Source organism: Nansenia antarctica (assembly GCF_963989245.1).
Source record: "Nansenia antarctica genome assembly, chromosome: 6".
Taxonomy (NCBI): domain Eukaryota; kingdom Metazoa; phylum Chordata; class Actinopteri; order Argentiniformes; family Microstomatidae; genus Nansenia; species Nansenia antarctica.
Window position 1 is genome coordinate 16,989,690 of NC_137676.1, and position 23,072 is coordinate 17,012,761.

The 23,072-nt window shown below is 45.3% G+C and overlaps 1 protein-coding gene across 2 annotated transcripts; it reads right to left on the minus strand.

Annotated features, from left to right (window-relative positions):
- Nucleotides 1–938: 938 nt before the first annotated feature.
- On the minus strand, nucleotides 939–19,464 carry LOC308159867 (peroxisome proliferator-activated receptor gamma-like). Of its 2 annotated transcripts, none has more exons than XM_080533689.1 (8): nucleotides 19,333–19,464; nucleotides 18,744–18,811; nucleotides 15,927–16,133; nucleotides 15,567–15,766; nucleotides 12,451–12,589; nucleotides 4,202–4,395; nucleotides 3,327–3,720; nucleotides 939–2,249 (listed from the first exon to the last, which is right to left on the minus strand). In XM_080533689.1, exons 3-8 carry the CDS (start codon nucleotides 16,129–16,131, stop codon nucleotides 1,963–1,965), a joined length of 1,419 nt encoding a protein of 472 aa, XP_080389815.1. In that variant the 5' UTR covers nucleotides 16,132–16,133; nucleotides 18,744–18,811; nucleotides 19,333–19,464; the 3' UTR covers nucleotides 939–1,962. The 2 variants fall into 2 exon arrangements, with proteins under 2 accessions (XP_080389815.1, XP_080389814.1); XM_080533688.1 differs by having other exon boundaries at nucleotides 3,222–3,720.
- Nucleotides 19,465–23,072: the final 3,608 nt, after the last annotated feature.

Here is a 23,072-nt window from a genome sequence, read left to right on the forward strand (position 1 = left end):
TCCCAGTAGGGTGTTTGATCCCTTAAGCTGATGTCCTTCCCCCATGCCCCCGATGAAAGCCTCACAAACACTCGCAAACAAAACACAAATACAGCTCAAGGTTGAGCCATTTAAAGACTGTGCACTCAAACTCCACCAAAACCTGTCAGTCTGTCAATCATTCAGTCTGTCAGTCAGTCTGTGCTTGACTAAAGACTGCATTAAGCATTGGCTGGCTATTAAAAAACATTCTGACACTGATTTGTTGCACTTTTTTCTCTCATCTCTCACATGTCACTTTTGAAGGAGAAAAAATGTTATGACAATAATGTCACTTGGAAGTTCACGAGGCAGCAGACAGAAGGGTATACAACATCACAGCCGATATTGCATAATAATAAAGCATGTTGTTTGTATAACATAGTCACCACCAGATGGCAACATTAAGCTGCTTTTATTTACTCAACAGGAGGGATATTAGCTTTGAAAACCTGTGACACAGGAGTAATTTACATGGCAAAGCAATTGTTATATATATATATATATATATATATATATATATATATATATATATATATATATATATATATATATATATATATATATACAGTACAGGCCAAAAGTTTGGACACACCTTCTCATTCAATGTGTTTCCTTTATTTTCATGACTATTTATATTGTAGATTCTCACTGAAGGCATCAAAACTATGAATGAACACATGTGGAATGATGTACTTAACAAAAAAGTGTGAAATAACTCTAAATATGTCTTATATTTTAGATTCCTCAAAGTAGCCACCCTTTGCTTTTTTGTTGTTAATAAAATAATTTGTTGTTGTTGTTAATAAAATATATAATAATAATATTATATATATATAATAACATATTATTATTAACACATATTATATTTAATATTATTATTATATATTTTATTAACAACAAAAAAGCAAAGGGTGGCTACTTTGAGGAATCTAAAATATAAGACATATTTAGAGTTATTTCACACTTTATTGTTAAATGCATAATTCCTATGTGTTCATTCATAGTTTTGATGCCTTCAGTGAGAATCTACAATGTACCAAATAGTCATGAAAATAAAGGTAACGCATTGAATGAGAAGGTGTGTCCAAACTTTTGGCCTGTACTGTATATATATATATATATATATATATATATATATATATATATAACAACTATATATAGATCATACATGTTGGGCAAGAATATAGCATTATATGCATATTGGCACATACTGTATTTAGATACATTTACTTCAAAGACAAGAGCATGCATAGAACAAATCAATTCCATTAACCGAGTGCTAGCAGAGTTTTTCAAAGGAATATACCGTATCTGATATCTTTCAAATACTTAAACTATTTTAGTATGATGCAGTTGCTCTTAAGTAAAGTCTTTCCTATTTCCTTTTCCTTTTCAGTCAAAAAGCATAGAGGAAGAAAATGGGGTAGCTGTAGTAACTACAGTGGCAGTGAGGTGTTCCACCAGGGGAGGCTAGTGGAGGTAGAAATCGGAGGATGGGCTCATTGTAATGCATGGAATGGAATAGGGATTGGTATCAATTATGTGTTTTGATACCATTCCTTATTCCATTCCATGCATTACAATGAGCCCATCCTGCTATTTCTACCTCCCCCAGCCTCCACTTTCTTTGTTCTACATAGTTCTAGACCCAGCCCCAGGAGAAGACATCGTCTGGGGTCTGTCTTCTCTCTGAAGTGCAGGTCGGTTCATGAGAGGTCTTTCCTGAAGCCTGACAGATCACTATGGGTTTAAACTGATGAAGACCAAAGGGCTTGAAGAATTGTTAATAATAAACACACTTAAACACTTAAAGGCATATATCAATCACAGTGAGCTTGCTGTCTTGTCCAACACCACGCGGGTGAGGTAATATAATATGTAATATTATGCCAAATACATTGTTCAGTATATACGGTCCCGGCGGGAATCGAACCCACAACCTTAAGCATCGTTAGCGCCGTGCTCTACGAACTGAGAATTGCAATACAGGTCACTAAAGATCTCCTTCAGCAGCGGGTGCAGACACTGCTCCAGCTCCGTCTTCTTGAGCAGGTGGATGAGGCGGACGTGTTCCGCCACCAGCGGCTGCAGGTCCGTCATCTTCTGCAGCAACTTGGCGAAGAGCTGCGGGCAGTCTGGGTGGAAGGTCTTCAGCTGCAGCTCCAGGGCCTGCAGTACCGTCTGCTGGAGCTCCTCAACGGGCTTGACGTTCACCAGGCCAGGGCGGTCTAAAACAACCACGATAGGAGGAGTGGGAGGAGAGGGGGACGAGGGGGGATGTGGGAAGAGAGAGGAGAAGAAGGAGTGAGTAAATACATGACTTTCTTTGAGGGAATTGGTCAATAAATACCATAGAATAGTAGTTGTTCTTATTCATTCAAACAATTCTGGAATAAGACAGTATGGGGATGGATTAACCACTGTTGAATAAACAGTGTACATGTTGTTCATTATTTAGGCCAGCTATGTTGAAATTCAAGGCCAGTTGAAACTATATTTTTTTATTGCTCAAAGAATTGCCCCGATCAAAGGTGTCCCCCCCCACATTTAAAATCAAACCTACACCCGTGGAGCTGGTCCTGTTTTTTTCTTTTTACACTTTAGCCTATTGCATGAATTGCTTATTCAAGACATTGTCTGTTTTTCACCAACACATTATATTATAACGGATGGAAATTCAGGGCAGAATCTCGGAGTAATTGCAAAACCCTCCATTTTAAATCTAGCTTTTACATGCGCAGTAGACCATCTCATTATGTATTCATAATTTTTTGCTTTAACTATGAAAATGAGTGGCCTGGGGTGGTCCAGTGGTCTAGCACCACGGCCTACAGTGCACACATATGCCCATGTCGGCATACACCCTCTACTCCTTACTTTACTGTCTTTCTTCATTATCTCTATCCAGTAAAAATGTAAATGCCTGACTCAAAAAAGAACAATAAGAAATATGGGGCGTCTGGGGCGCGTATCTCACTAAGGCGCTGGCCACGTAATTGCAGGGTCCCTGGTTTGATTCCGGCCATCGACCAATCCTACATGTCATCCCTCCTCTCTCTCAACCATCCTTTCTGTCAATCTCTATCTATCTAGAATCCATATAAATTATCTTATAAATCTTCTAAATTATTATACCAATAAAACAGAAATGTCCTACAAACATATTCAAACAAATATAATTCAAATGAATAAACAATGACCTGCGCTGAGGATGATGACCGCAAGGAAGAGCGCCATGTCACATTCGTCCAGCTCCAGCACATTAAACTTCACCGCAAACTCAAACTTGGGCTCCATCATCTCACCGAAGGGCTTCCTCAGGCTCTTGAGGAACTCCCGGGTTAAGAAGATCTGTCCGTAGGCGAACAGCATGCCGTCTTTATTCATGAGTGGCGCCAGCATGACCATCATCACCTCAATGACCCCGTACTTCAGCAGGGTCACCTGATCGTTCATGTCCAGCTCCGTGAACCCCGGGATGCTTTTAGCAAACTTTGTGACCTCACACACGGCCTCGGCAGTGCGTTGCTGCACCCTACAGAAGAAGGAGAGCGCCAGCTCTCCCGCGGGCTCCTGGGAGGAGGGAGGAGGGGGGGCCAGGTGAGGCAGCAGCCTCAGGGAATCCAGGTTGGGAAGCTGCCTGCTGTTGACAAAGTACTGGCCCGCTGTCAGGGTCTTGATGTCATGGATGACGAAGGGCTGGAAGGAAGGAGACATTACTAAAGACATGAATGGAGAGCTACAGCATAATGTAATGAAGCATTAACATGAAGGAGTTTGGATTCATTCACTCCTGAATTCTATTGAACCTTCACTCTAGCTTACTGGCACTTTCACTGGCCTACTAATAATCATATTTCTGGGTTTACAAGGTGTTGAAGTCAAATATGAATGATAAGGGAAATAAGAAATCACTCTCCTGAATGTGATTTGAAAACAGAAATTCAGTCTGCTTCTCTAGAATGTAAATGACTGTCTAATAGTCTCATGACGCCAATATTGCTACTCGGTTTCTGTACACAGATGTCAGGTGTTCCAGGACCATGTGTCTTCGATTTGGGTCTGTTCTCTTGAGATTCACATGCATGGCATAAATCATCTCACAGATTCAATGCATGATAGTCATCAAAGTCAATATGATGTGGCCCTATCTTACTGTGTGTCAGGCTTGAGTCCTTACTGTGCCACTGGTCTTCCCTGAGAGGATGGCCCTGGCTTTGCTCTTGGTCACAGGGAAGTATTTGTGGTAGGAGCTGACCAGCAGCCTAGACAGAGCCCTCAGGGCGCCTGACTCAGGGTTCCTGGGGTCCACCTCCATAAACTCAGCCAACAGCTTCTCTCTCTCCCCCTGGGGCATCCGGCCGAAGCGTATGGCTGGGGAGAAATAGTCAGGTTTACAGAGAGTCAATTCTAGATTATTAGTTCATACACATAATTACTGCATTATAGACACATTATGCATACTATTACTGGATTAATCATATAGGAGTTGGCTAGGAAACAGACTGGCAACCTTGCTGAGTAAATGCTGTGTAAATACCGTCGACACAAAATTAGGGCAGGGATGAGTGCATGGCCATGGATTTTAAAATTCATGCAAACGTAATTCAAAATTGTGTTGTGTTGTGTCAAACAGGACAACAACACAATCATTCCCCCAGTGTATGTTTGCGAGTGGAGGACGCAGCTCACAGAGTGATTGTAATACTGTTACTGTTAGAAAGGTTCCAATATTCTAAGTTCATGATTATTATGATTATTATGACAATTTGATGGCAGCTACTAGATTGTAATCAAGTGCAATACTGAAACACAACTGTGAACATTTCAAACCTGCAAACTGCGACACTTTAAATGAATGTGCAATAACACTATGTGCAATATGACAACCCTCGGGTACATAAGGTTCAGAAATGTTAGAATAGGTATAGCATAGCATAGAGTACAGCACAGTGTTTTATTTGTATAGTATAGTATAGTGGATAGTGTACATAGCCTTTATTTATGTAAACCAGCTCTTTTCCCTTCTTGTTTTTAGTTTTTTTCCTAGCACCAGGGGAGCCCCCCCTCCCAAATTTCGTTGTATGGTACCTGTACTATATCATTTTTTTTCTTTCCCCCCCCCCCCCCCCCCACCCAGATTTTATCCCCTTTTTTTCACCCAATTTGGTAGCCAATTGAACCCAACCTAGCATCCAATTATCCCCTGCCTATTGCGAAGGATCCGCCGCACGACCCCGTGGCCGGCAGTCCCAGAAGAGGCCGCCAGGCACACTAGCTGACTGGCTCCTCGAGCCCAGCACCTGTTGCGCGACGGATCCTTGTCCGGAAATACTCCTATACCGCCCTCGGGAGCGGCCGCCCAATATGCCGCTCCCCGTGTGTGCCCCAGCCATATCCGGATCTGGCGAGCTGGGATACGATCCCAGTCCCCGGTGGGCAGCTTGCACTAGTGGCCAGTGCTTAGACCGCTACACCACCGCGGGGCTACCTGTACTATATCAATGACAATAAAGACCATTCATTCATTCATTCATTCATTATATTTGTTATCATTTCCACCTTAAGAGCTAAGCTGTGCGTAATATCACCTGCCACCTTAAGTGCGCAGTGCATTCTGAGCCGCATTCATTCAGAACGGAGAATAAGTTGCAAGCTTCCATCAAGTTTCTCATGTTACAACTCCAATCATTTAGCATCGTTGTGCAGCATTACAGTGTCAATAACCACACATACACCCATTGTAGTGTTTGCAATCATCCTACCCATGCCTGAACTGTACCCTGCCTGAACCCACTAAAGAAACCTGAACACAAAGTCAATCTCCTGTCATGTGTGTCCTGATCGACGACCCGGGGGCGAATGGAGCATACTCTCATTGAACTATTCACCTTATACAGTCCTTTCCCATAACCTCACTAACATTGTGGTCCTTCGAGCCGGATTGCTCTATTTACCCCTGGACAACATGGAGTTTGAAGACTGCGTAACACGTCCTAAGCGTCAGACACGCCGACCAGCCCGTTTGGACGACTACCATGTCAACTATGACCAGAACAGGCAACGAGACAGGCATGGGTACGATGAAGAGTGGACATCTCCCGAGGAGGGAGCGGCCAGGATGACCCCCCTCTACTCCACCCCCTCTCCCTACACTGATCACTACAGGCGGAATGCTGTCCTCCAGAAGGCGGACCTGTACCATCCAGAGCGTCTGAAGTACAGTCCGGAACCCCAGCTAGCCCACCTACAGTATCCAGAGAGAGAGCCCAGGGAGGAGATTCGAGAACAACCTTCACTCCGTCATGTACCCCACGAACACACCCTGAGAGACGAACTCAGGGAAATACAGAGAGAAACCGCCACGCAGTAACCCGCCTTCAGCAAGCTACGCCACACTCCGTCAGCCACTCTCACACCCATCCTGTCTACATTGAGGATGAAGAAGACTGGCCCGAACCCCCGCCGCCTTGGCCAGATACAGCAGACTATGAAGAGCCGTCATCTCAACCGACGATAGACCGGTTGGACGCGATGATTGTGGAGCTACAGCTAATGAAGAGCCAAGCCATGTCAGCTAGCCGCCGGCAAGCGGCACCAGTGAAGACTGGCAGTCAACCGGTACACCTACAACCCCAGCAGCTAAGCAGAGAGCTCTATCAGGCTTACACAGCGGTCTATCCACCTCAGCAGCCTCCACAACCATTCCAGCCTCCAGTACAGCCTCCACCCCCGAGGTCTACGTACCACGCTGCTACGTCGACGCCGCCGCAGCTCCCGTACCAGTACCAGCCTGCGTACCAGACTACACCCATCCGAGCTACACCCTACGTCGCTGCGTATGTACCTCAACACCCTCCAGTCTCTACACAACCAGCCTCATAGATGCAGAGACAGGGCCATCAGACCCCTGTTCTACCGCGCTACGACCCAGCAGCCACAGCTGAAAGGATCTACAGGGGCCCACGCCCAACCATACCCAACTTCAGCAGCCGTGACCCCTGTGAGTTTGCACGTTTAAAGATAGCTCTGGGAAATCTCCTGCCCATAGATGGGACTGAACTGTTCAAGTACCAGATCCTCGTAGACCATCTGAAGTTCGAGGAGGCAAAGTTGCTAGCAGATTCATTCCTCAACTCCCCCACGCCCTACACGGACACCATGTCAGCCCTCAATGAGAAATTTGGCCAGCCCCACCAAATAGCTCTCAAGAAAATAGCCAGTGTCCTGGACTCACCTGATGTTCACCGGGGGGACACCGCTGCCTTTGAGCGGTTTGCCCTCCATGTCCAGTCGCTGGTCGGCCTTCTAAAGACATTGGGCACTGACGGGGATGTGGAACTCCGCTGTGGGTCTCATGTGGCAAGACTGCTATGCAAACTACCCCCAGAGCAACGGGCGGACTTCCGCCGATGCACTTTCCGGGAGCCAAGAACTGTTCCCACCCTGCTCGATCTGGCACAGTGGCTCCAGTATGAATCGTGGTGCCAGGACTTCGACGGACAGATATCATCCAAAGTGGTGAAAGAGCAGCACGCATCCAGGTCAGAGGGTCGCCATGGACAGCGGCCCACTACTGTCCTCCACGGATCAAAGGGCCCTGAGTCCACGGGAGACTCCAAGGGGAAGAAGGGGAGAATCAAGCCCTACTGTCCTTTTTGTGAAAATGAGGAACACTTCCTCAGCCAGTGTGAAGAAGTCACAAAGCTGACCAAAGAAAAGCTCACAGACTGGATAAAGGCCAACAAGAGGTGCTGGCGCTGTGCAAGGCCTCACCAAGCAGCCCAATGTGACCTCAAGAAGCCCTGCAGCCTGTGCCAAGGGAAACATCTCCGCGTCCTACATGAAGTCAACGAGCGATCACCGAGACCATCGGCGAAGGAGGAGAGTGGCCAGGTGAGCTCTGTCACTGAGACCCTGTACGTCGGTCGACCACCAGAGGGCAACAGAGTTCTACTGAAGGTCGTCAAAGTGCTCCTCCATCATGGCAATCGCACTATAACCACCTATGCCATCCTGGACGACGGGTCCGAAAGGACTATGCTCCTGTCAGCGGCTGCCAGAGAGCTCGGCCTACAAGGCACACGTGAGGACCTGACCTTGCGGACCATCAGACCGGACGTCCAGACTCTCCGCGGCTCTACAGTAGCCTTCCACATCTCTCCTGCCTCTGATCCAAAGACCAGCTTCCTAGTATCCCGGGCCTTCACTTCCGCTCGCCTGGGTCTGGGTGACCAGTCCTACCTGATGGACCGACTCCAGAAGAGGTACCCCCACCTGGCTGGCCTGCCAATCAAGCCCTTTCAGAGTGTTAGACCACTGGTGCTTATTGGCTCCGACCACCCAGACCTGATCACCGCCATCGAACCAGTCAGACTGGGTCCTCGAGGTGGGCCCGCCGCTGTCTGTACCAGACTGGGTTGGACCCTTCAGGGCACAGCACGGTTCATCCAGCAGCCTTTACGTCCACAGCAGTGTCTGTTGACATCAGTTCCGACACAAGATTCAGAACTGTTCAAGCATGTTAGAAGACTCTGGCAGCTAGACACTCTTCCATACAGGAGTGAGAAGGTCGTAACCAGGTCGAAGCAAGACCATGCAGCAGTAGCCCTGCTAGAAGAGAAGACCACCCGCGTAGAGGTTGCAGGAGTCATGCGCTATGCCACGCCTCTTCTGCGCAAGGGAGGCATGCCTCTCCTCCGAGCCCCCAAAGAAGCCGTCCTGCCGAGTCTGCGGAGCACAGAACGACGACTGGCTAAAGATCCAGAGCGCGCCAAAGCCTACAGCACAGAGATCCAGAAGTTGGTGGAGGTAGGCTCCGTCACCAAGCTGAGCCCTGAAGAAGTCAACCACGCAGGAGACGAGTGGTACATTCCGCACCACATGGTGAGCCATAACGGCAAGAACAGAATCGTCTTCAATTGCTCCTACCCGTACAGAGGCCAGAGCCTGAACGACTCACTCCTGCCGGGACCCATCCTCGGAGCACCGCTCCTGGGAGTGCTACTGCGCTTTCGGGAACACACCGTTGCCCTTAGCGCCGACATCAAGGGGATGTTCCATCAAGTCCGTCTACTCCCGGAAGACCGTCCCCTCCTACGGTTCGTTTGGTGCGACTTGACCAGAGATGAGCCTCCAGCGGTGTTCGAGTGGCAGGTTCTACCGTTCGGCACCACCTGCAGCCCCTGCTGCGCCACGTTCGCCCTGCAACGCCATGTAGCCGAACATAGCCAGCCAGAAGTCGACGTGAGGTTCTCCATCAAAAGGTGTTTTTATGTAGACAACCTACTACAGAGCCTGCCTACGCCTGAGGATGCCAGACGGCTGGTAGACGGACTCAGGGAGCTCCTAGCATCTGGCGGGTTCGACCTACGCCAGTGGGCCAGCAACGTGCCAAGCGTCGTTGAACACCTTCCCAAGGAAGCCAGGTCCGACAGCTTCGAACTCTGGCTCGCCGAAGACAGAGTGGATTCCCCTGAATCCACCCTAGGACTCAGCTGGCGCTGTCAAACTGACACCATAGGTTACAAGCACCGACCCATAGAGTACGGCGTTCCCACGATGCGGAACATCTACAGGGTTTTAGCCAGCCAGTATGACCCCCTGGGGTTCATATTACCCTACACCACTCGGGCCAAGATGCTCGTCAGACACCTTTGGGAGAAACACAGAGACTGGGATGATCCTCTCCTGCCTCAAGACCTCCTACAAGCCTGGAACGACTGGGAGAAAGAGCTACAGTTCCTGCCCCAAGTCACCTTGCCACGAGCATATGTACCAGCTGGAGTAGACGAGTCAAGTGTCACCCACGAAGTCCACGTGTTCACCGATGCTTCCGAGCAAGCTTACGGCTCGGTGGCGTACCTGAGAACGGTCGACAGTCAAGGCCAAGTCCATCTGTCCTCCCTCCTGGCCCGCTCCAGAGTTGCCCCCAAGCGACTCCTCTCCATGCCAAGACTAGAGCTGTGTGGTGCTGTCACAGGAAGTCCCAGCTGGCTAAGCTCATAGAGAATGAGCTCACGCTGAAGATCGACCAGACCATCATGTGGACAGACTCCACAACGGTGCTAACGTGGCTGCAGTCAGAATCCTGCCGATACAAGATCTTCGTCGGCACCAGAGTGGCGGAAATACAAGAACTCTCCAGCCCCTCCGCCTGGCACTACGTAGACTCAGCGAGGAACCCAGCGGATGACATCACAAGGGGTAAGAGCCTGCAAGACCTTGTGAAGCCCAACAGGTGGAGCCAAGGGCCTCCGTTCCTCCTCCAACCCCCAGAAGAGTGGCCTGTCAAGCCCAGTGTCGAACACGATGGAGACGCCTCCGAGCTGCGAAAGTCTTCTATCTTCTGTGGCGTCACTTCAACCACAGTCAGCGCAGCCGACGCAGACATGAAGCAGTATGACACATGGAAGGAGCTGCTAGAAGCTACAGCGCAGGAGCTGCACGGGGCGGCAGATCAGAACAGCCTCTGTACTGCTGAAGATTACCGAAAGGCAGAGATCCTCATACTCAAACGATCCCAGCGGGAGAGCTTCCCAGATGAACTGCGGCTCCTGAAAGCAGGAAAATCTGTCGCATCCAACAGCAGATTGCTCACCTTGTCACCAGAGATGGATGAAGAGGAGGAGCTCATTCGTGTTGGCGGCAGACTCCGTCATGCTGAAGACCTCGAGCCGTCAGCTGTGCATCCTATCGTGTTGGATCCTAGCCACGCCTCTACCAGACTCCTCATTCAAGACTTCGACAGTCGTCTGCACCATCCTGGGCCCAAGAGGGTGTTTGCGGAGATACGACGCTCATACTGGATCCTGCGGGGCCGTGAAGCGATACGTCGTTACCAGCACACCTGCACGGAATGCCGACGCTGGAAGGCCAGACCTTCTGTTCCCAAGTTCTGGCAGACCGCTTCTGGTCTAGTTTCCTGCGGAACTATTTGCCTAGCCTGCAGACTCGCCAAAAGTGGCACTCGACAAGAGACGACCTCCCCGAGGGAGCGGTCGTGATGCCGGTAGACCCCCAGCTTCCACGAGCCCTGTGGCCCATAGGCCATGTCACCAAGGTTCACCCCAGCGCTGATGGCCACGTCCGCTCTGCAGTCGTGAAGATCGGAGATCGTGAATACACCAGACCAGTGGCCAGGCTGATCGCCCTGCCATCGGTCCCGACCAGTGAGGAAGACCACAGCACTGTCGTCACCGCCACCCCCTCGTAAGACACTAGAGACTTTGTCACCTTTCTTGGGAGCGAATGTACTCCGAACGGCTGTTAGAAAGGTTCCAATATTCTAAGTTCATGATTATTATATTTGGTTATCATTTCCACCTTAAGAGCTAAGCTGTGCATAATATCACCTGCCACCTTAAGTGCGCAGTGCATTCTGAGCCGCATTCATTCAGAACGGAGAATAAGTTGCAAGCTTCCATCAAGTTTCTCATGTTACAACTCCAATCATTTAGCATCGTGCAGCATTACAGTGTCAATAACCACACATACACCCATTGTAGTGTTTGCAATCATCCTACCCATGCCTGAACTGTACCCTGCCTGAACCCACTAAAGAAACCTGAACACAAAGTCAATCTCCTGTCATGTGTGTCCTGATCGACGCCCCGGGGGCGAATGGAGCATACTCTCATTGAACTATTCACCTTATACAGTCCTTTCCCATAACCTCACTAACAGTTACAAAAGGGCTCGTCACCAGTGAGCAATTATAACACAGTAGCTTTCATGGCCTCAAATTGGAACCAGTCCAGACAATCTGACAAGGTATCAATCATTGATAAAACTACTAATCTAAAGTAGCTTAAATCCACATGAATACATGAGCTCAGGTGAGCTGAGACACAATGTACATCTTGTGTAACAGAGCAATGTCAACTAATGAGACGATAACGATGAGCCTTCTGTGTCAGCAGTTGCCTCATCACAGGTGATTTGTAAAGTACAAAGATCACTTTAGGACAAACTAACCTACAAACCAGCAGCAGCAAGCTGTCACTGAAATACCAGAATCACAGTGTGCACTCACTGCAGGCCACTAACATACATTTTCCATAAGGAATGGATTTAAATGCTTTCTTTGTGCTGCTCTGTTTCTACTTTATATTACAAGGGCATGGCGTATATTTTTTTAGGACGTGTTCAAAAGCAAGGACTGTGTGATCATCGAATTATGTGTAGTTATGTGTTTTTAGCATGTTGACGTTTTATCAGCATGTTGTGATGTGCTAAAAATGTTGTTAGATGTTCATAGCTATGTGCCTTCTTAGCTGTTTTGCTTTTGTTTCAATTCAGAACGAGTTTCTCCCATTCTCAGTTTGAGGTGTACCAACATTCAAATAAGCATATCTTCTTCAGCTATTTTCAACCTTGCCCTACTTGAGGACTTTTTCACCAGACCCTGTCACAAATGCTATGGCTTACCGTCATGTGACATCCCCAAAAGAAGACACTTCTGAAAGCGGCAGTATTGGCATTTATTTCTACTCTTTTTGTGAATCCGACAGTGCAGGTCACATTGGTCATACACCAGTTTTAACCGTAAAGTTCGACGGAAAAAACCCTGTAAGGAAAGCAGAGGACACGTTGTAGATTCATGGTAAATACATGTTCATTAATAATTAATTCATCAATAAATGCACATTTTAGATTCATCCATTACACACATACAGTTTGATACTTGTTTCATCCGGGGGAGGCTGGTGGAGGTAGAAATCGAAGGACAGGCTTATAGCCTGTGCATTACACTGAACCCGTCCTCCGATTTGTACCTCCACTAGTCTCCCCTGATTTCATATCATATAGATGATTTAACTTCACAGTAAAAGGGAATGTAAATCAACGGAATGTGTTACAATGTCAACGGTGGACACATAATCTGCGACTGTGAAGCGACTATGACACTATACTCTTAATTAACAAATTAATCACAGAAATCACACCGAATGTCTCACATTTGCTTCATTAAGGTGAAACTGTGAGTAAAGTGTCATCATTCTCTGAGCTTGACATTAATCCCGAGGTTAGTCTGCCCAAGGCATAGTCAACTAAAAAGAATTTCCTGGTTACAACTATTCTCTAAGATACATTGATTGATTGATTGATTGATTATACTTTATTGTCCCCGAGGGGAAATTTGTCTTGGGCATGGTACTTTCATGCTTCAAGTGCAACAGAGACGAATACATACAACATACAGTAGACAAAGTAAACAACAGGACAGCAACAAACATTGAGTGACATTGGCAGCAGTCTCCACCTGGACATGGCATCATTTGGTATAAATATATATTGCACATAACCCTTCAAGTGGTGTTTTCGAATATTGCACATGGCCCTACAAGTGGTGTCTAAGATAAAGTGCAGGTGCTGGTGATCATGTCCTAATCATCGTTTCTGCTTGAGCGAATTGATTAGTTTAATGGAGAATGGGACAAAAGATAGTTTTAAGAGCTTATAATTACATCTTGGCATGCGAAGCCTTCTACCTAGGGGGAGAACTTCGTATTCTGTGGAGAGCGGATGTTGGGGGTCTGCGATTATCTTGTTAGCCTTGTCCAGGACAGCTTTTTCATATAGTTTATTTAGGATCACATAGTCTCTTTCACCTACAATTTTCATAGCTGTTTTGTGAATGCTGACTAGTCTGTTTTTTTGTTGTACAGTTAAGTTGCCAAACCACACAATTATTCCATATCTGATTACACTGTCAACAATGGACTGATAGAAAATTCTCATGATCTGCTTTCTCACCCCATAAAGTCTGAGTCGCCTCAGGTGATAAAGCCTCTGCTGTAGTTTGTTACATAAGCTGTCTAAGTGTGTATTCCAGCAGAGATGGTTGTCTAATTGAATACCTAAGTACTTATAAGAGGGCACCTGGATGATTGTTTGGTCTTTAACGACCACAGGCTCATGGTCAGTTACCTGCCTTGGGTCTAACACAACCTCCTGAGTTTTGGTGAGGTTTAAGATGAGATGGTTGCTGTCGCACCATTTAGTGAATATGTTAATCTCATCATGGAGCACCGAGGGGTCTGTATCTTTATCAAGGAGACTTAGAATTGCAGTGTCGTCAGCATATTTTATAATATGGTTGCTTGGGTGGTTACTTTTACAGTCGTTGGTGTATACTGAGAAAAGATATGGGGACAGAACGCAACCTTGGGGGACACCTGTACTGCAGTGTTTAGTCACTGACAGTGTTCCATTGACTTTCACTTGCTGTTCTCTTTCTAACATGAAGGAATGGATCCATTTGATTAAAGTACTATTGACACCCATGTCTTTGAGCTTTCCTAAGAGCACGTGGGGTTGTACCGTATTAAAGGCGGAACTAAAGTCAACAAACATAATTCGGGCATAGGCCTTTTTGTTCTCGAGGTGCTTGGATACAGAATGTGTGATATAGAGAATAGCATCCTCCATGCTACGGTTCTGTTTATAGGCGAATTGAAAAACATCTAGCAGTGGGTCAATGTGTTTTCTAAGCAGAGACAGTACATGACAAGGCGTTTGTACTGGTCACACTGAATTACTTTGGATGTTGACAAGTGATAGTTAATGGACTGCCCTTATATAGCGCCTTATTCCAAAGCTTTACAATGGCCTCTCATTCATCCATTCACACACACATTCACACACCAATGGCGGCAAGCTACCATGCAAGGCGCCAGCGTCTTGGGAGCAATTGGGGGTTCAGTGTCACCTCGACACCTTGACACCTCGACATGTGGCCAGTCGATCGAACCGCCGAACCACTGACCATTAGACGCCGGCTCTACCTCCAGAGCCACAGCTGTCCTTGTGATAGAGACATACAGTACGTGGGCAGGGATCTGTCAGCCCTACCTGTTACTTCTATTATTTCTATTATTTCTATTATTATATTGCTCAATTGTCTCTTGTCTTATTTGTAATTTTCTTTCTCTTGTTGGTGCAATGTCGAAGAACTGAAGCCTCTTTGGGTGTGTTCTCACTAGAACATTTGCTTCACTTGGAATCAGAGTTTAGGATAAAATTCGCTTTGCTCTGCGTCGTTTGGAGTGGTGAGAACACGCATTCGAAGTCGCTCCCGGAGCAAACAACCGACGGATGCTCCGCTTGAAAAGGGTGGTTTCGCTCCGGTTAGAAACGAGTAACGACGCATCCATAACTTTGCTTCGCTTTGCTTTTGGTGAGAACGCTGCTCGAGACTGTCCATAGGAAAACAACAGCGCATGCGTGTTGATCTGGATAAGAGCGGGACGAACGGGCAATTTTCAATTTTCAATTTTTCTGATCCAATCAACTACCACGTCTGTTGCTTCGATTGCGTGCTTTGATTGCTTGTTACTTCGTTTACATAAAGGGCTGTGAGAACACAAATCAGAGAAATAATTTATGCAACGATGTTGCAATCTCATCCACTTGCTCCTGGTCATGATTCTCATGATTTTCATGTGAGAACATGATCTTACTCTCTTATATATAGGATGTAACAATAAACTTGATACTTGATTCTTGATTCTTGATTCTTGATTCTTGATTCTGATTCCTACCTTGCAGCCCTCACAGGCATGCACCCCGTAGTGGAAGCCAGAGGCCTTGTCTCCACACACTCTGCAGTCGATGTCCACCAGGCTGCTACAGGTGTCTGTGTGGACGGGGAGCTTGGAGTGACTAGGGGGTTTCGACAGACCCAATCTAATGGTAGGATAGAGAGGCGGCGACGTGGGCTCCTCTTTCACTGAACCTATACCTGGAGAAAGATGCAGAGATAGTATAAGTATAAGTATCGCAAACAAGAGCAGACTTCTACTCAAAAATTACTGTTGGGTAGAAACATCCCCTTTCATAGACTAATATGGAAGAAATGATTTTGTTTTAAACACGGTGGTAGCGCTACACAGTGGACTTACTGTGGTACTGGTCGTATGAGTGATAGTATGGAGAGGTGTGTGAATGTGTTCTGGTGTGCTGAATATGGTGTGGACTGCTGTGGCCATACTCCAGACAAGGCAGGTAAGGGTACTCCATGTCAAAAGCGTTCGTCCTGTTGTCCATTTCTGCCAGGTCCAACTGCCACGCGCTCATAGACCAAGCAGACATCTGATTGTCCATCATTTCTAAGAAAACAAAAAAACAGCATTAAAAAACAGTAGCCCAATAAAGGTTCAACCTGATCTGGCCCCTATAGACAATTGATGTCATTAAAATGTTTGCAGATAAAGTAATGCACAAGACACAAATAAAGACACACACGCTAAGAACTGATGAAAAAAAGCTGATGCCGTTTACCCGTACATTAGATGTAATAAAAGCAAAATACCTCTAATTGTGTTACATTAAGAAAGAAAGTAGTGGTCATTGAAATGTTCTCAAACATTCATTAAACATTTCTCAAACGACATCCACAAGTATATTCATTTCGGACTCTGCTCACTCAATTGGTACAGGTTGGGTAAAGACGAATTAGTCTCAGGATTAGTCTCATGAAATATTCTCTGGGCCATAACCAGGGAACAAGAACATGATGCTATCCATGATCAGCCGCTTAAGTAGTGCATTCTTAAATGGTATTTGATTGAGGACTTGCTCCTGGAATGATGTATATAGAGAGGGCAATTCCAAAGATTGATGGCACGATAAATTACTGTCTTTTTTAAGGCACTAGATTTTGGGCAAGGTGACATGATTTGGCCATCACCTATATAGGTTTATACCACAGGTATAGTTCTCTCCTGCTTCAAATCATCCATCATTGTCCCTGTGCCGAAAAAGAACAAGGTATTGTAGTCTTTTTTAAGTTACTTGTTGGATAATAATTCAAGAATATACTTCTGAGCTTTTAAGACGATTTATTTAAACAAAGTATACAGGTTACAAAATATGAGAGCTGGTGGTCAAGAAGCTGTGGTGATCAGAGAGAAGAGAGCGAGAGACCAGCCCCTGGCTGGTCTATATCAGCCACAATATATAAATACAGTTTCAAACAAGGGCCTATCACAATTACTGTAGTTGGTGATCAAGGTGTGAAAGAGAGGCTGTTCCCCAGTTAGGATCCATTTTGAATACAGTCCCTTCAGGTTCCATTTTGTCTTGACCATTTGGCTTCTTGAGAACAAAGGGCCATAAATCAGAATTAGAAATAATATAGTAAGAGGCAACCATACAGCTTATACATTCTACTGTATACAGGATATATGGTTTCTGTGCCTGTATGTGAGCCAAAAGTGTACTACAGTATCATGCTTAAATGACTGGCACCCTGTTGCTCTCACTCCCACCGTGAGCAAATGCTTTGAGAAGCATGTCAAGGAACTGATCTGCAACATACTACCTCCCGAACCGGATCCCCACCAATGTGCCCATTGGTAAAAACAGATCCATCGACGAAGCCATTGCCACTGCTCTCCACTCCGCCCTCACCCACCTGGACAAGAGGAACTCCTATGTGAGGATGCTGTTCGTAGACTACAGTTCAGCATTTAACACCATTGTCCCTTCCAGGCTTGACACCAAGCTCCGAGACCTAGGCCTTAACTGCAATTGGATCCTGGACTTCCTGTCGGACCGATGCCAGGTGGTGAGAATGGGCTCAAAGACTTCCACCCCTCTAACCCTCAACACAGGAGCCAAGGCTGTGTCCTGAGTCCCCTCCTCTACTCCCTGTACACCCACGACTGCATGGCCACACACAGCTCCAACTCAGTGATTCAATTCGCTGAGGACACAACAGTGTGCCTGATCACCGAATGAGACGGCGATGAGACGGCCTACAGGTCAGCACAGCCAGGCGAACAACCTCTCTCTCAACACTGACAAGACCAAGGAGCTGGTGGTGGACTTCAGGAGGAAAGGTCGGGAACAGGACCCCATCACCATCAATGTGTCAGCCGTAGAGAGGGTCAGCAGTCTTAAGTTCCTCGGCCTCCACATCTCTGATGACCTCACCTGGGACGTGCATACCAAACAGGTGGTGAAAAAGGCACAGCAGCGCCTCTTTCATCTCAGGCGGCTGAAGAACTTTGACATGGGGATGAAGACCCTGTGGGCCCTCTACAGAGGCACAACCGAGAGCATTCTGGCTGGGTCCATTACTGCCTATTTTATTACTAATTGTACTGCTAATTGTCCTATTTGTCACTTTTGTCCTGTACTATTGTCAATTTTATTTAATAATTTATTTGTATTATCTTGAATTATGGCTATTGCCTTATTGTCTTGTGCTGCAATGTCAGGAACCGAAGCCTAAGCATTTTACTCTCTGACACATGTGTAATGTGACATAACACTAAACTTGAAACTTGAAACCTGCTATTCTAGTGAAATGATTGTGAGAATGACATGTTGTTTCAAGGAAGATAAGAGATAAGAGAATGAAAATTAACTACGATGACCCCTTTCTAGGAGTTCCGAGCCCCCCCATAAATCAACAAGACCTTCTAAATCCTCAGTTGATATAAGATTATATAACAGATTATTTGAGATAAAAGAACATAACTTTGTATCTTTTGAACGTAACTTTGGTCCTTATAGAACACAGAGACGTATACTGAGATGTATTTGCAGAGAGAGGTCATTCCTATTATTTTAAAAATGACAGTTAGGGGGTAGGGTAGAAGCTAGAAGCCGATTTGGAATACACAATACAGCTCCACAACCTCCCCCGTCAGGCTTAACATGGTATTGCACACGTTGGAACCTGTGCTCTGTGTGTTGATCTCTGCACATACCTTAACAGAAGCCTGACAGGAATGTAGACTTTCCAGACCTGCACATTCCCTGGAAACAGTGTTGTTACCTGAGTGAAATGAACACAATGGTTACACAATAATAGGTGGAAAACAGGGATGAACCATCTAATAATGATTCATGGATTGTCTGGACATTCATGTCTGCACATTCATGTCTGGATTCGATCATATTGACAACTTCAGAGGAAAACATTAGGCTACATACAACATTACATACATCGCACAGATTAAATGGTTACGGTTTGAATTTGTATTTTGCACAGTGGGAAAATAAACAACACACAATCAAATAACTAAACCTGGCATTGATGATCTATTCAATGTTTCTGACTTTTCTTGACTTATTGATTTAACAATTTAGGAATAATCTTTGCAAAGACAGGTTAATAGTCCTCCAATCAAATAACGTATGTTCCTGCCTATGAGCAAGCAAGTTAAATAGGGAATGATCTAATTATCTCACATCATCCCACACGTTCAAAAATAAATAAATAACTAATACTATTATTCACTTTCCCGAGATCAGGACAGGCTGGCCTTCATAGACCCTGATACTCTAACCACATACCTCCTTTTTTCACCAATCGCTTATGAAATCAAACTTCATTTTCAAACATATTTTGTTCTTCATCCGGAATGATGGGACTGAACAGGGACCCTGTGGTCACGTAGCCTGCGTCTGAACGATTTCAGGTTGAATTTACTTCCCGCAATTGGCCCCCGCATTTCTCGCTCCCCCTATCTCTCTGTTCACGGATTGGACTTTGGAGTCAGAAGAGGACATCATAAACATTCTGTTTGATAACCCAGGCCACAAACAGAGTTATGAAAACGTTATGAGTACCAAGTAATTTCCTATTCCATTTGAAGAGTATAAATCTTGAACATAACTTTGGTAATAAAAGCAATTCCAACAGGTTTATCTGTTATGGTGACTATGAAGTCATAATTCTATAGAAAGAGGAAACCCTAACCCTAACCCTAATTATTTTCTAATTCTCATTTAGTATGCAGTATAATTAACAGTTAGAAACAATGTTCTTGTGCTAGCAAAACTCTTTACTGTATTTGCAAAGTGTGCTATGAATAATTCATTGTTGTTGTTCATTAATGAGGGTGAGTTGCATATTGATGCTGTCAACTTTATTACCAGCTGTTAGGCTACAGAAACAGTGAATACAATCATGCAAACTGCAATGAGTAAACATAGGTGAAGTAGGTCTTTACAGGACCACTGAAATAACAAACATGATTGAACTTCACATGGAACAGTTGATGTTGACTTGAACTCAACACAATACATATTTGACTTGGCATTCGTAGTATTATGGCTATCTCTGTCAAAGCATGCAGTTTCATGGAGGTATAGTCATGCAGTCAATGTATTAGTGATTTGAGAGAATATTCCTCTGGCAGTAAGGCGTGTCTATTATTCAAGGCTTCCTTTAACAACATCAGACAATAAACAGTCATGCTACTGGAATACATTTACAATAAAGCTGCAACATCAATATCATATACACACAGAACCGCTGGGACCATACTGACAAATGTATGTCACTCACTGCAATGTAAGTCGCTTTGGATAAAAACGTCTAAATGGGATATATTAGTTAAATGGCGTATATATTACAGAACATAATACAATACATACACCTGGTGTGCACATGGTATGCACCCATCCACAGTGATGCCCAGGTAATGTAATACCTGTCTTACTGCAATCCTCAACACACCATTACATCTCAGAACGTAGACACATGTCATCGGATGTAGGCCTACATTACATTCGCATTTCTTTAGCATTTAGTTATGTGAACAAACAGGAAGTTTACTGTAAAATAATGTGAACACATACACAAGGACGGTTTCTGTGCATCACTTTTGATTCCCTTCGTCTCGGGGACTGTTGTGTCTAGTCGGAGAAAAGACTTGCAAAAGACTTCCTCAGATTCCGGATGGTCTCAGCCTTGGTCACGTCTTCGCTTGCGGTGCGAAAGAAGGAGGTTTCCTTCAGGCCAAAGGCACTGGACAGGGAGTGTGATTTACTGGTAAACAACAGAAAGAGACAGCGATTGGCATTAGTGTTAAACTGAACGTGACATGGGTAAATCAACTGTATGTACTGAGTCTAGAGCATTCTATTTGATTAAGATATACTGTAGGCTTGAAGAATTCTTCGATCACAAAGTGTATAGCCTGCCAGGCGTTCTTACTTCAGCTGTGGATGTCCCTGTGGCTTCTCCTCTGCTACGGGCTGCTCCTCCACTGGTGGCTGCCTCTGCTCAGGACTCGCTGCTTTCCCTTGAGTCGATGGCTCACTTTGATGTCGGCTGGCTGTCTCAGACTGGGCCTGAGGAGAAGCCTGGCACTCAGGTTGGACCTCAGGCTTTGAGTTGCACCGCTTTTGGGGCACAGGTTTGGCAGGTTGTGCTGGAGGTAGTTGTTTTTCCAGACCTCCCACTGTTGGCTTTGGCTGCTGTGTGGTAGGGGTAGGCCTTGGGCGTGGGTCCATAGCAGAAGCTTTAGGAGTTGACTTTGGAGCAGACTTCTGAATTTGCGACAGTGATCCATGGGGATCCCCTGGGCCCCCTAGTTTTAGTACAAGAAACACTTAAATATATTATAACATCTTTGCTGTGGAGAAGAAAGGGTATTGAATTTGGATTTGAATTTAGTCAAACATTTTGTCACAGTCCTGTAGTTTTGCCCTTCAACCCATTCAGCAAAGACAGTCTGATATTCACACTGAGGGGGGGCACAGGAAGAAGCCACAGAAGAAAGCCAAAAAAAAGCAGAGGGGATACAAATATTACAATATCGCAGGTATCTCTCCATGCATTAGAAGCAATGCAATGTGGGGTGCACATGCTTCATGGTGTACATGGCATCTGTGACGTCAGTCGGAGGTTTGACCAACCAATCAGTTTACTCGTTGGTTTGGTTCTCCCCACTTCCAATGATACGACATGATAGATCACGACTTTGACTAGCCTTAATTATTGTCGATCCAGCCCGTCATATGTTCTTGTTAATAAGTGTTGCGATAGCAGCAGGCTGACTGTGCTGACTGATTTTTGTTTACTATGTATTCTGTTGTTGTTGGTGATCTTGCTATCCTTAATTCCTGAAACTCTCATCTTAAATTGTAGGATTAACATGGCAGTTAGTGACACGATATGGCGTTAATTTGCTCACTGAATAGTCATCTCTTACACAACCCATAACAAGGATGGCGACACAGACCATACATATATTGCAAAGGAAGCTTTATTGCCAGTGACAGGGGGATATATCCAGTAAGGGTATTTTTCCACAATATATTGTATAATATCCTCTGTACTGGATTTTAAAACAGTCAAACAGCAGTTCCATAAGCACACAATGAACAGGTAGTGGGCAAATCTGGTCCGAAATAGCCGCAGTCCAGCAGGTTTGAAAAACCAAACCAGTAATGGAGTTTCACCTGGGCAGGCTGGCTTCATTTACATTTCCGTCCATACAATGGTGCCTCCAATCAACACGTCACTTGATAAAAACCTCACCATGCAACTATTAAGGACCTTGTTACCTCTGTTCTATCCTCCCTTGTGTAGAAACATCATGGCAGACTGTATTCCCTACAAATTTAAAACAACACACCCACCATTAAGCCACAGGCAAGGCTTTTACAAAGGTTACTCTCCAGGTTTACTCGCACAGACACAAATGGCAGTTGATAACACCTTGGAAAATAAGAGAATACAGAGCTTGCTGAACATTATTCATTTTGTACAATTCTGTTAGTAGTGACAAACAAAAATGGGTTTGAGAATGTTAAGACAAATTTACAATTATGTATTGATTCTGTGTATTTTTGTTTCAGCAACTGAACAGAGCATGCATGGCCTCTACAATGGTCATCTAACACTATAAATGTGACACAGTCTGGTCATTTGGGCTGCAAGTCGGCAACCAATCAAAATGATTTCAACGTTGTTGAAAATCAGAACACAAACTTGCTAGTCAAGTCAAAATACTGCAATGCAATGTATTCGGTGAGTAATCCCCACTGCTACCTAGTTAACTATAACACTACTGTACATTGTTAGCAGGCTCACAAAACAAGCTGTGTTAGTTGATTAGCGAGTGTGTCATTGATTTTCAACAACGCTGAAATGTGTTTACATTTTTCGAAAGAAAAGTCCGAACATTAAATCGGATGCCGACTTGCGGACCAATTGACCAGACCGTGTCACAAATGTACAGTTAGTGTATGCTATGGACAGTAGTTGTAACACTTGCGAATATAGCTCTAGGAATAAATTA

Bases quoted from the DNA above. Each gene is read 5' to 3' on its own strand.
- LOC308159867 (XM_080533688.1), bottom strand. From the start codon at position 16,131: ATGATGGACAATCAGATGTCTGCTTGGTCTATGAGCGCGTGGCAGTTG. The intron at 15,767-15,926 runs GTAAGTCCACTG...ATCTTTCTCCAG, and splicing joins CTCATACGACCAGTACCACA to GTATAGGTTCAGTGAAAGAG. The intron at 3,721-4,201 runs GTAAGGACTCAA...CCTTCCTTCCAG, and splicing joins CAGGGAAGACCAGTGGCACA to CCCTTCGTCATCCATGACAT.